Raw genomic sequence first — 14,031 nt, 5'->3', positions numbered from 1 at the left:
CCCAGCACCCACATAATAGCTAATAACTATCTGTAACACCAATTGCAGGGGATCTGATGTCCTGGCCTCTCGGGATATCAGGAATACAAGTGGTGTACAGACAAAGACGCAAGCAAAACACCTACACCCACACCCACAAAAAAAAGTAAAAACAAATAAAAAGATCTGAAGACTAGTAATGAGTTCTCCCTTCCATTTTCTTATCTCCCCAGTGCTAGAGACTGAACAAGTTTCCCTTTGTTTTCATAATCTATATTTCTATGCTTTTATATTTGTGTCTTTTTTTGGTATGTGGGCCAGCTATCTTGAACTCACTGGTCTAAGTGGGTATTACTAGCTCTTGCCTTGAGGTATATGCTAGATCCTTTATGTTACCCTAGAATTCTACTTTAGATTACTGTTAGCCAAGAAAAGTACAGCTAAGGTCTTACCTTCCTCTCAGCTCCTGTATTAGTATCAAAACCACTCCCTCTGTTATCCTATTCTACCAGTGCTGTGAGTGCCTCCTGCTTCTTTAATTGCATTTCGTTCAAAGGTAGGGACAACTTGTGTTTTGAAACAATTTCACATTTATAGAATGAGTTTAATGGCTCATGCCTGTAATCCCAGTGATTCAGGAGGTAGAGAAAGGAAGATTTAAGTGTTCAGGGTCACTCTTAGCTATATAGAGAGTTTGAGATCAGATTGGATTGCATGATACCCTGTCTCAAAAAAACAAAAACAGAGCCAGCAATATGGCACAGTAGGTAAAGCATTAAAGCCTAACAACTGAATTTGACCTTCAGAACCCATTGAAAAGTGGAAGGAAAGAATTAGCTCCACAAAGTTGTCCCATGATGTCATACACACACACACACACACACACACACACACACACAGAGAGAGAGAGAGAGAGAGAGAGAGAGAGAGAGAGAAATAATAAACAGAATTTAAAAGAATAATGCAAAGCACTTTTATATATGCGTCTTCTAGTCTCCGAAGTTGTTAAAAAATATCTTTAGGTTTTCTGTCTTTACACATACACATTCATGCTTATTGTTTTTACATATATTTATTATTATTATTATTATTTTGGATTTTCGAGACAGGGTTTCTCCATAGCTTTTGGTTCCTGTCCTGGAACTAGCTCATGTAGACCAGGCTGGCCTCGAACTCACAGAGATCCGCCTGCCTCTGCCTCCTGAGTGCTGGGATTAAAGGCATGCGCCACCACCGCTTGGCTTATATTTTATTATTATTAAATTACAGTTATTTTTTGTTTTGAGTTATTTGATCTTAAGTGGCAAGTGTGGTGACTCTTTAGATCTAAATACTTGACTTTGTGCTTGTGCTTCGTCACACTCGGGACTTTCGTTTTTTGGGTTTTTTTTGTTTTGTTTTATTTTTTGAGACAGGGTTTCTGTGTAGTCCTGGATGTCCTGGAACTCACTCTGTAGTCCAGAGTGACTTGGAATTTAGAGCTCCACCTGTCTCGCCTCCCAAATGCTGGGATTAAAGGCATGCGCTACTTCTATCCAGCAAGGAAAATATCTTTTTTTTTTAATGTTTTACTTATTTTTATTTTATGTGCATTGGTGTTTTGTCAGAATGTGTGTTTGTGTGAGAGTGGAACTGGAACTGGAGTTATAGACAGCTACAAGTTGCCCTGTGGGTGCAGCGAACTGAACCCAGATCCTCCAGAAGAGCAGTCAGTGCTCTTTATCACTGAACCATCTCTCCAGCCCCACAAGGACAATATCTTATCACTTACCAGGATCTGGGGACTGAGAATATAGCTCAATGGTAGAGTATTTGCCTATCATTTACAAGTCCTGGATTATATGCCTAGCAAAATAACAGACAAGGGGGCTGGAGAGATGGCTCGGGGATTAAGACACTGACTGCTCTCCCAGAAACCTGCGTTCAGTTCACAGCACCCACGTGGCAATTCACAACTGTCTGTAACTCCAGTTCCAGGGTACCTGATACCCATAGCAAAATAACAAGCAATGCACATAAAATAAAAATGAAATGAAATGAAATATTAAGAAAAAACAACAAACAAATAAGGGAATCAGGGCTAGAGCAATGGCTCAGTGGCTAAGATTATATATTACTCTTACAGGGAATATAGTTCTGTTCCCAGCACTCACAACCACCTGCAGCTCCAGCTCCAGCTCCAGGGCATGTTTACAAAGCATGTACATATAATTAAAAACAAAATCAATTTAAAAAGCAAAATTAGGATGAGGCGGTGGTGGCACATGGCTTTAGTCCCAGCACTCCTGAGGCAGAGGCAGGAGGATCTGTTTGAGTTTGAGACCAGCCTGGTCTACAAAGTGAGTTCCAGGATAACCAGGGCTATTACACAGAGAGCTCCTGTCTTAAACAACAACAACAACAACAAAATTAGTAAATCAGTATTGATAGAGTGCCATTATTGAGTCTATAGGCCTTGTTTAATTAATCCAAAGTTCCCTGATTATGTTCTTTGTTGAGAATGAGACCTTTAAAGTCATTCTGTAGCCCAATCTGACTTTCAGTACAAAATTCTCCTGGCTTAGCTTTCTATAATACTGGAATGACAGGCATGTGCTCCCAGGCCCAGCTCTAATAATGTTCTTTGGGCAGTGGTGGGGTGGGTTCTGCCTTAGGCTCTAATCCAGGATCACACATTGCATTGCACACTGTATCTTTTTAGTCTCTTTCAGCCTATCTCTCTCTGTCCTTTGTAACCTTGACATTATTGAAGTACAAGCCATTTATTTTGTAGAATGTCCTGCAATTTGTTTGTTTGTTTGTTTGTTTGTTTTTTCTGATACTGCCTTCTGATTAAGTTCAAGTTTTGCAGTTGTGGCAGGAACTCTGGTGCCATCTTGGCTCTGTGCTAAAAGGGAAATTAAGAGAGTGAACTGGAGGCTAGAGTGGAGAGTTGTGCTGGACCTCAGGTGAAGCAGAAGCAGGTGTCTCCATAGGAAAGCCAGTTCACTGGTTCTTTGTTCTACTTTCAGAGTGCTGGTGCATGGCCTCACATTTGAGTCCAGCTCTCCTATGAACTTAGTCTCCCTTTGCTAAGAGTTTGCTGCTGTTCCAGCATGCCAGGTTTCACGGAAGGGCCACAGCATACATAGGCCCAGTTCTCAATCTTTGCCTCTGCAGCTCAGCTGTCCTCTCCTGAGGACCAAGATGACCAAGATGACATCAAGGTGTCTTCCTTCGTCCCAGACCTGAAGGAGCTGCTCCCCAGTGTCAAAGTCTGGTCAGATTGGATGCTTGGTTACCCAGACACCTGGAATCCTCCACCCACATCTTTGGATCTGCCCTTGCAGTAAGTTTTCTTGACTGTTCCTTCCACACTGTGACCTGTGTTCCCATCCCTCACCACCCCACCCTACCTAGTCCCTTAGTCATTGTCTGCTTCCTCCTTACCATTACAGCTTCCTTATTTCTTCCTCATTTGAATCTTGATTTTTTTTTCCATTCTCTTAACACCTTCCTTGTCTCTGATGTTTTAGGTTATTTTGGCCCATCCTCTAGTCCTTTCCTTTCTCTTGAACACTCCCCTTTTCTCTTGCTCCATAGTTCTCTGTCTTGTTCTTTGTCCTTGTTCTTACTTTCTTATCCTCACTTCATACTGTTCATGTTCACTATCTTTGCAGCTGATGCTAGGGTCTGGATATATGTTGATGCATATGTGAGACTTCGCTTCTTAATCTCTTTTTCAGTTTTGTTAATTGATCACACCTCTGTTTGTGTTACCTTCTGTGCTCAGTGTTTTTCACCTCCCTTGTGGCATATAAGGTGTGCTGGGGGGACGAGTGGGTGCATATCTCTCTTCTTTCTCTATTCACTCATCTTTCTGTCTCTTCACCTTTCTCTCTCCCCTGTCTCCCTGTAGTATCTTTAGGGGTATCTGTTGGTACAAGGTGTATTGCAGTGTCTAAAGATATGTGGTTCTGCATAGATCATCTACATAGCTCTCTGTGTTTGTAGGGCAGTTTTTTGTGGATTTTGATGTTTCAAAATAGTAATAAAACATATAATGAAATTTGATATTGTAACAGTTTTTTACGTTTACAATTCATTGGCATAAATTACATCTAGAGTGTTGTACAACCAGGTGTGTTCTTTGTCTGTTTCTGGATTTAGTCTACTAGACTTGCCTGCCAGTCAGGTTCTCATTTATACATGTGTGTCAGAGGATCTATGTGTCTTACTGACTATCTGTACAAAGTACGAAGTTCTGTGTGTTTCTACTTCTGGGTGGTTGTATGTCTAGGCTAATTCAATATGCCTGTCATTGGCTGTCTATATGTGTCTACATGTATCAGTCTGTAGCTGTATGTGTTGTATGCATATGATATGTTCTGGCCTGGACCTCTGCCCATTTATATCCATGTGTTTTTTTTTTTTGTTTTTGTGGGTTTGTGTGTGTGTGTGTGTGTGTGTCTTTGGATCTGTGTTTGGGTTCATCCATCCCCAACGGGATCTGTTCCAGTGTCTGAATCTATGTCAATATCCTTTTCTTTTCTAGATTTATTTATTCATTCATTCATTGTTTATTTTATGTGTATGAATGTTTTGCTCACATGTATATCTATATGCTACATGTGTGCTTGGTGCCCACAGAGGTCAGAAGAGGGGATTGGATCCCCTAGAATTGGAGTTAAGGACAGTTGTGAGGCACCATGTAGGTCATTGAGGATTGAACCTGGGTCTTCTGTAAGCAAGTACAGTAAGTGCTCTTTACCACTGAGTCATCGTCTTTCCAACACCTCAGTGTGTTCTGGAAAACTCCTGCCCTTGTCCGTATTTATACATAGGTATAATATATTTGTCAGTTTGATTGTCTTTGTGTGTTAATATGAATGTTTCTGTTGGAGGAGGAATCATTGTATCAGGATTTGCCTCTATCTTCCTGTCTATCTCTGCTTGTCCCAGCTTGTTCCAACTTGCCTGTTTTGTTTGCCTGTGTAAAGCTGCTTTAGGCTCTAGGGGCTTTGTAACTGTGTGATTATGTGTTTTGGAACAAGCATATGTACCTAGTACCTCATCATTCATGCCCTGGGCTCTTCTCTGAGAGAAGGAAACACTAGAGGGTGGAGTATGGACACCTTGTCTGCTGCTGGGGAATAAAGAGTAGAGTTTCTCAGGATTGCCTGCCCAGCTTGTGTATCTCCTAGACTCATGGGTGACCCACAAGGGGAAGGCTTCAACAGAGATTTCTGGTCAGTGGTCACTGAATTTTCTGTGTGGGCTGTGTAGTCTTGACTCTTCACCTAGTTTTCTTCCAAGTTGATTCCTTGCACCTCACCCCATGAGGCATCTCCTGCTTTTCCTGGTCCCTCCCTAGCTCTAGCTTTGTAACTGTGTGGACAGTGCTCCCAGAATCAGACAGTTTACTTGCTTCCTGTGAGCCCTCCCAGGTTTCCAAAATGTGTTCCAGACTGAAGTCTCATGAGCAGGGGTGAACCCCGAGTTGGGCAGCTGGAGCCACACAAAAGAACTAACAGACCTGATGGCCACGGGCAGCTATTTCCCAGCAGTGATCCCTGAAGAGTTAGCATGTACAGTCTCAAATTTTTAGGCTATTAATCTGTAATGTGGACTAGGCAATTTGCTATTTGGGGAAAAAATAGCTAGGAAAAGACACAACTTTCTAAATGTCTAGGCCACTGATTCTAATGTGTGAAGGGCCACTGCGTAGTCTTTTCTTCTGTCATAGACAAGGAAGCAGACCATCTGTCCCTGGAGCTTGAGTCTTTCTGGGTCACCTCATCCCACATCCACAGATCCCTTAGCTATGATCCACCCATGTCCTGGGCCATCAGATTTGTTAATTCGTCTGTAGTACTTCTTCCTTTATCCTTCTCTCATCCCTCCCTACCTTTGGCTTTTGTTTGGCTTTGGAAATGTGATGCTTATACAGGAAGTGCTGGGTTTCATTTGCTAGAGGTGCTGAGCTTGTTTTCCCTTTGCATGTTGGAGCAAATGGTCCATTGCTGTTCTGTGTGCTGCTGCCCATCTTTGGACAAAGGCTCAATCTGCAGCTGGACATGTGGTCCAGACTACATCCATCTCCAGTGGAACTAGAAGGGGTTGGGACACGTGAATCCTATTTGCTTCATTTATTTAAAAAAAAAAAAAAAAAAGAATCTGACTCACTACTATATTGGATGTGACTTCCCAGTAAATAAGTTTTTGTGGCTATGAACATTCACTCTTGTGAATCTAGGCAGTAGAAATGTTGGTGTGGTCAGGAATTAGGTCCCCTTGTTCTTGTGTTCTCTCTCCTCTTATCCCCCCCCCCACACACACACACAATCAGTATCAGCAGCTGACTGTCTCTGGAATGCAAGTTTGTCAAGCGGCAGTTGCTGTCCTTGGGCCTGACCCAAGTAAGTAAGTAAGTAAGGAAGGACTAAGTTCAGCAGAGCAAACCTGGTCTGACTAACTTGGAGGGTGGTTCCATTTTCTAGCCTTAAGATCTGAGAATTGGAAAGATGGATTAAGAATTTTACTTTTCTTCTTTTCTAGATTTCCCTGAAAATGGCTACCTGCATACTCCCAATAATTACCATGTTTGAGGTCACTGGCAAGCTTTGGTGGCTTTGTGCCTTTCAGATTTATGTCTTGTACTCATTCAACCTCTATGGACACCCTTTTCTCTCTCTTTTCTTCATTTCGTCTATCTGGTTTTTGAGACAAGGTTTTGCTTTATAGCCTAGGCTAACCCGAAACTCACTATGTAGTCCATGCTGGCTTCAGGTTTATGGCAAGCCTTCTGCCTCAACCTCGGTGTATTGGTATTACAGGTGTGAGTTACCAGCCATGGCTTTTATGAAGTCTTCTTTTGCTTTTGAGGCCATAAGGAATGACATACCCTAGATAGTTCTCCAGAGGTCAGAACCATAACACCCATGACACTGGAAAAATTTGTTCTTGCTGATCTTCATTTTGAAAGATTTAAGAATGCTCTCCATGGCGTAAGAAGGAAATGGCTTCCATTTACTGCAGCCTCCTTTGCCTGTTTTCGTTGGTCCTTGCTTGCGTTTCTTCTCTGAAAAGACAGATTTCTCTGATTTTAAGATAAGGTGACCAGATAGTATAGATTTCCTCTTGCATTTCCTCTAGGAAATCTATTCCCAGATGATCCCTCTGACCTGTGGGACCCTTACTTCATCCCTTCCACTTGTTGTCCTCTGTCCTTATATGGTTAGATATTCATAGCATACAACCTTACACTGTCCTGGTGGATTCCAAAGCTCACCATTAGTCTTTTTGGTTCTCTTCTCTTTGCCTGTGTTCCTCTTCTCCCTGGTCAGATCTCCTGTTCCTAGGCAGGCACACATGGAACACGTAGGATAATAGCGACAGAATCTCACTAGTCTTGAGAAACTGATAAGAGAATGTTTACAGGTGGCTTCCCCAAGTGGCATTTGGTAGGTCTGGAGTTAGCATGTAGGTAAGGACCTATTAGAAGGTGTAATAGAATGGCTTCATATCCCAGAAAAATTTTTGGTACAGAAGCATTGTAGTAGGTTGTGGCTAGTGACTTCCTTGGCCATTGTAAAAGGTAGTATAGAGGGATTTGGTCATTTTAGAACAGACTGCAGTGTTTGGAGGGACCACCTACTTGACTGTCAACTAGTATAGTTTCTTAGTTCTTCTACACCAGGGCTTTCTTGAGGCAGGAAAGGCAGGCAGCTGCTTTCTACTTCACCAAGTGACTGTGAGGAAAGGTGTTAATGTCAGCTGAGGGAAGAGAAGCTGAGCAGCAGTCTTCATGAAACTAGACATAGGAACTGCTTGTATCCCAGGACCTTGGGCAGAGCCAGGGCAGTGGGACAACCTACCTCATTTCACAGTTTCTGCTGAAGCCAAATCTTCCCTCATCTTGATCTCTAGTTCTCAGTAAGTGAAAGAGTCAGGGGACTTTGAGAACATCCAAACCTAGCCCAGCTGTGGCAGTTGGTTTATTGCTTTCAGCTGGTACTTGAACCCAGGTCCTGGTCTTGGAGGCTTTCCCAGGTTTAATCCCCAGAGCTTTCTCTGCAGCTGTATGACACTGTGCTGACCCCGAATGAGGATAGGAAAATAGAACCAGTGCCAAGCCAGAGTCTCTTTTTCATTTGGAGTCTGGCTGTCTGCCCATGACCAGGGTTACATAATGGGAAACATAGCTGGGGCTCTGGAGAGCCCGCGTTTCACCAGGCTGCCCAGACCTTCGCATTCTGACGCTATATATCTTCCTAATTGTAGCTCGGATGCATTTATCACACTGTTGGATTGGAGTACTGTTTAGAAAAAAAAAATCTAGAAATTCCTGGACTTGCTGCTTTTCTATTGCTTGTCCTATGCAGTCTGCAGAGCATACTTGAAAAAACTCCTAGGGAGCCCTCTGAGGCTCCATCATCAGAGAGAAAAGGGGGTGTGTCCTCAGGGAGCTCACATATGTTGGCCTTGTAGATGAGATAGAAATTCTTGAGTTAAAGAAGCAGCTAGTTCACGTACCCTCATAGGCAGCTTTGAATGAGAACTAATCCCAAATCTAATCGGCAGCCTTTCAAGGACACTTAATACGTCTTCACAAAGAGCATTTTAGGAGGTCACTAAGTAATAGTCCATCAGCACTTCCCTGAAGGAAGTGCTGGTGACTGTGGGAAGCCCCTTTGCTACCCTGGCTCCCCACCCAGTCTCCCTGGCTCCAGTTTGAGGCGTCAGCACTGCAGCCTGGCACCAAGGGGTTCCTCTTCCTCCAAGTGCTGAGTATAGGGCACACATGATCTCTCCCATGGCAGGAGCCTCTGTCTTTTCCCCACTCCTCCCACAGGACTCATTGTGAGAGGAAGGGGTGTTGGTCTAAGGCTTTAGTCTGCCCCTAGCAGGGCACAGCAGCTGACCCCAGGAAGACTTTCCAGCACTGGGCTAAGGTTATTTGGGTCCAGTGTATGTTAAACTGAGAAGACGTGTTGGAGTGGTTACAGCTAAAAGCTTGGAGAGGCAGGAACCGTGAGAATCCACACCAGGGAGGCCGCCAAGGGTTCTACTCAGGCCATGGAGATGTCAGGATCCCCTAGGGGCTGCTTTTTCCCAAACCCAGTGCTGATGGGTTTAACACACCATGGTGATGTGACAGAGGCTATACATAAGAGTATGACTTGGGAGAACTAAAATCAAATAAGGCTATAACCTAGATAGAGTTTGGGGATGTGACAGTAGGAGAGACATTTGGGTACATGAGAAATCCTAGGATGAGGTTACAGTGACCTGTTACTGACTGTAGAGCTCTAACTTCACTGCCTAGGAACATGGAGAAGCTTATCCCATTGTTGCAGTACAGCTCTGCTAGACAGAACTGATTTAGGGCTGGGTATGGGTACTTACCTAGTTGGCTTCTTTTGTATGAACTAGGATTGTTGAGGGGATAGTCTACAACTAGTTTTGTTGTTTCTAATGCTTACCTAGTAGACATCTCTTGTTCATGAAACATGATTGGTGTTTGGTTTGGTTTTTTTTTTTTTTTTGAGACAAGGTTTCTCTGTGTAACAGCTATGGATGTCCTAGAACTCACACTGTAGATCAGGCTGGCCTCAAACTCACAAAGATCCGAGTGCCTCTGCCTCCTCAGTGCTAGGATTAAAGGTGTGTGTCACTGCCGCCCAGTGGAGCATGGTATCTTGCTGCCTGTCTTCCTGGAATAGTGATCTCTTTGTATCATGGCAACATCTAAAACCCAAATTTTGTTGTCCCTGTATCTCAGTGAGGGAGCTACCTCTCCACCCTATCATAGAGCCTACTGCAGTTCCTAGCACTGAGGTTCCAGAACCATATGCTCATCCTATTGCAAACAGACTTTTGACAGAACTTACTAACATTTAAGCTCAAATACTATTCTTTTAATGCCGCTAGACTTGTTAGACTTTTTAATATCCATCTCTGCCTTGAGGTGCTCACATAAGCCATTTTCTGCAGTTGACTGAGAAATATTCCAGGGCAGCCAGGGCCTTAGGTTATCTGTTAATCCAGTGAGTTGTGCTCCCAAACCCAAAAATACATTTTTTTAAAGCAGATAATACACATTTTCGAGCATTTGCTTGATAGTTTTTTTGTTTTTCTCAATGAGTGTATACTAAATGGGCTTTCCACTTCCTTGTATCTACTTTCTTTACCATCTTGGCTGTTTCCAGATCTCTTTACCCCAGGAACCCAAAACCCAACTTGTTTCCCATCTGTACTACTTCTCTGATCTTCCATAGTTCTGAAACACAATGCAGGGCTTCTTCTCACTCAACTCTTTCCGGGTTTGTTCTGCAGCTGTGGAGTTTGAATGTTAGTGTTTAAACAAGCTGGTATTACACAGGAAATGGCCACCTCCACAGGCCCCTGCAGACTTGTAACATGGGGTCATTGTACTTGATATTAATCACCAGTCAGCCTTTTCCCCCCAGTAAAATTATGAAGAACTGTGTGAGTGCTTAGTCTTCCTTGGTCTTTCCAGAAAGAGAGACAGAGCCTTGACCAGACCGTTCCAACCTGTCACCCTGCCTTAGTCCTGCCTGTCAGAGCTCTAGGAACAGTCTTACCTGACTCTTCCCTGGCAGATACCAGAACTGTCTCTCCTCCTGAGCTTCAGGCAAGGAGATTATGGCTATGGTATACCATGCCCTCACATGTTCCACACCTCAGTCTTACAGGGAATATAGTTGTGAGAGAACTTTAGAAACATAGAAACTATGGGCCCACCTGAGAGAAAGCTGCTTAGTTCCCTGGACCGAAGAGCTTTTCTAATGCTATTTGCAGAACTAACCCCAGCCTGAAGGGTTAATCTGATTCCCCAAGTCAATATCCTCCAAACAACCAGCCAAGAGTGTATGTTGGTTCATTTCTGTGAAATGTGTTTCCCCAGTCACCTGGGCTGGCCTGGGCTGCATTGTATCGGCCAGCAGCTGCACTGCACTCAAACTGACAGCTACATTAAACCTTGGAATTCTGAGGCAATAAAAAGTAAATTAACTCTTATTTTTTTCCCTTGCTGGTGGAGTAAGTGAATGCATGTCTGTAGTGAACCTTGGTACTGAGTGCATACCTCTAACTAGTCATTGCTGGTCTGTCCCAGGCTTGGATCTGGCATTCAGACTCTAGCCAGGGGTCTGCTTTCCTGGTGTGTGGTGTGTTCTGTGAGGTTGGGCCAGTGGGTAACCCTGCAACAGCTGATCCCTGCACACTAATCGCACCCCAGCTGCTGAGAGACTCCCTTGCCACAATTCTGGGAGCCATAAATGGGTTTATTGAACACAGTTTCATATTCTCTGGCTGATTTGTGTCTGCTTGATGAAGAGTGTACCCTAACTTTAGTGAGATTTTGTGGCCTATGGTGCAACCCCAAAATACAAGTTGAACCAGAACAATCCACAAGGATTTGCCTGAGCCAAGCATAGGAACATATACCTATGATCCCAGCAGCAGAATCACGGGGCTCTGAAGCCAGTCAGGGCTACATCGTGAGGTCCAAGCCAGCCTGAACTAAATACCCACCTACCCACCTGTAATTTTCCAGACCCCTTCTCAAGAAAAAATCTGAATAGGAATAGGTGACAGAGGCTTGACTGAACCCCACAGTATTCTCAAGTGTCTTCAAGCTTTCCATAACCATAAGCATTTGATTTTGTGCTCTTCCACCAGCCTGACTCACCTTGGAGTCCAAGGTCTGCTGTGAGTTGAAGACTAGATGACACATCTTATTGGGATAAGGAAGAAACATGGGGGAAAAAAACAAGATAGTCCCCTTCTACTTTGACAGGAAACTGTTAAGCTGTGGAACTGACCTCAGCCCAGTGGCACAGTTGAAGTAAGCTTCCAGAGACTACACTACAGGGATTAGATTTTTAGATCAGGAATTTCACGTAGGCTTTTGGAACTCTCCTTTTGTTGTTGTTAATTTGCTGATTCTCTTTATTTCCCACACCTCTGTCATAGGTTGGCCCATGGGTACTAACAATATCAGGTTGAACTGACTGCAGGGTTGACTTTCCATTGAAGTATTTTTGTATATCCCCTTAATTCTGATCACTCTAACTTGACCCTTGGAACACTTTTATTTATATTTCTGACTTGGGAACTCAGGGCACTTCCTTTGTCTTTTGGCACCAGCTGCTGTCTTACAAAATCAACAGGGTAAGAACTCTTGTCCACCTTATCACTAAAGTGTGTCATAAGATTTTGGCACAAGGTGGGTGGTAATGGGCAAAAGATAGATGTGGGCAGGGGTCCCTAGTGGTGGCCAGCAGTCTCTGGGAGGAGTCAGTTTTGGTTTATCTGAGCCTTAGGGGACAGGAGAGCATGGTAATGAGAACCACATGGTACCACATATTTCTTCTTCTTGGATCCAAGATGGTAAGGGTGGGAGGATGAGAGGGATGTGGGGCCTCCCACTGAGGAAACTGTGGGTGATATTCTGCCGCCTCTCTCTGGCTGGGGATACTGCTGCCCACACCCACACCCCTAACTATGTCCTCAAGCAGCCTTGACCTGTATAGCACCAACCAGGGCCTCAAAGCCAAGAATTCAGATGGGAGACTTTTCACCTTCTTCCTTCTCACTGGCGTTTTTCCTGTTTATTTTCCAAATTGCTGCTCTGCAGCCACGCAGTGCCTGTTGGCCAAAGCTCACCAAGCTGTGGGATCAGACTCAGGCAGTGGGCTCAAGTGGTCAGCAGGGCACTGGGGGAAGAAGCAGGGAACTAGAAGAGCCTCTCTGTGTGTCTCCCATGGGCAGCGCTAACCTCAGAGGCAGCCCTGAGCAGCCCTATCACATCCGGTGCTTGTCTCTGCAGCCGGACCGGAGGATAAACTATCAGAGCTGTGGGGCAGTGCATCATTCCTCTTATTATTTTCTTCTCTGCAGATGGGGTCGTGGAAAGTTCAGTTCCTTTTAACCCTCAAAGTTCTGTTTATTCTACAGCTGGTAGCCTGAGTACCGTGTTTCCCATTACATCACAGAGGAGCCCAGGCAGATTTCTGCACAGAAACGTGTTGCAACTGTTTATTTTTTTCCATATTTAAACATTTCTGACAGCCAAACTCAGCTGAGCCAAAAGATGGAGCTTTGTGAATGAGTCTGCTTGCTGGTGTCTGTGCAGAGGGGCTTAAGAAAACTGGTCCCTCCGATGATTCTTTTTCCTGGGCAAAGCCTGGGAAGTGAGTTACTTCTGCAGTACACGTGTGTTGATTATGTGCCGTTGTGTGATTAATGGGACTGTGTTCCGCCTGGTTCCCAGGACGCTCTTGAAAACAAGATGTTTCATTTCATTGCCTTTTCTTAGTGTAGTGCTTACAGTGAATAAACTAGTTCGGCCTCCTTCCACCTGGAGCCGGTGAGAGAGTCCCTCAGACCTCTCTGTAGTTCACATTGTCCCCTAATGTATTCCTGGCATCTGGGGGTGGAGAATGAATGGTTTAAGTCTGAGACCCCTCCCTACCAGGTTAGCCCATAGACAGAAACCCTTGGAGATTTCAGGGTGACACTTAGAACTTCTTAACATATTACCTCTTTGTACTTCATCTCTCCTGTAGAATTTTGGGTGTTTTCTTTGTTTGTTATAACTTTCCTAATATCTCATACCTTATCATCTATAGGGTACCTCCTATTCTACTCTCCTGGGTTAGAAGCTTTTCTGGAAGAGAAAGTCATCTTTACCTTGGAGCTTTAGTGGAGAGGGATAGATTTTGTATTTTGAGTGTTTATTCTCAGGTTCAATTAGAACCTGGTCAGTCATGTCGGACTGGGGTGACCAACCATCCTGGTTTGTGTCAGGCTAGGGGACTTGTGAAATGTGATAAATTTAGTGCTAAAACTAGGATGGTCCCCGGATGGTTAGTCATCCTGTGCCTAATGTACAGTAAGAGAATGAAGAAGGCCTGAAACAGCCAAGATAGCACTGAAATAAGCAAGAGGCTATCCCTTACTGGACAGATCTTGGCAGGACAGGAAGTGGGGGGGGGGGTTCTTGGATATGTATTCATTTTACTGCTTACATACTGGGAATAAATT

At 44.0% G+C, this 14,031-nt stretch overlaps 1 protein-coding gene across 4 annotated transcripts in view; it reads left to right on the top strand.

Annotated features, from left to right (window-relative positions):
• Positions 1-14,031, top strand: part of Smg6 (SMG6 nonsense mediated mRNA decay factor) — a 251,623-nt gene that overhangs the window by 116,706 nt on the left and 120,886 nt on the right. For all 4 annotated transcript variants that reach the window (XM_041663953.1, XM_041663955.1, XM_041663954.1 and 1 more), the window contains one exon: positions 3,139-3,307. In XM_041663953.1, coding sequence (XP_041519887.1) covers positions 3,139-3,307 — 169 coding nt within the window. The remainder of the gene's footprint in view (positions 1-3,138; positions 3,308-14,031) is intronic.

The sequence above is a fragment of the Microtus oregoni genome, unplaced genomic scaffold (genome assembly GCF_018167655.1).
Source record: "Microtus oregoni isolate MIOR12 unplaced genomic scaffold, Mior012 000015F_ref0000493, whole genome shotgun sequence".
In the NCBI taxonomy this organism is placed as follows: domain Eukaryota; kingdom Metazoa; phylum Chordata; class Mammalia; order Rodentia; family Cricetidae; genus Microtus; species Microtus oregoni.
This window is presented reverse-complemented; position numbering and strand designations above follow the sequence as displayed.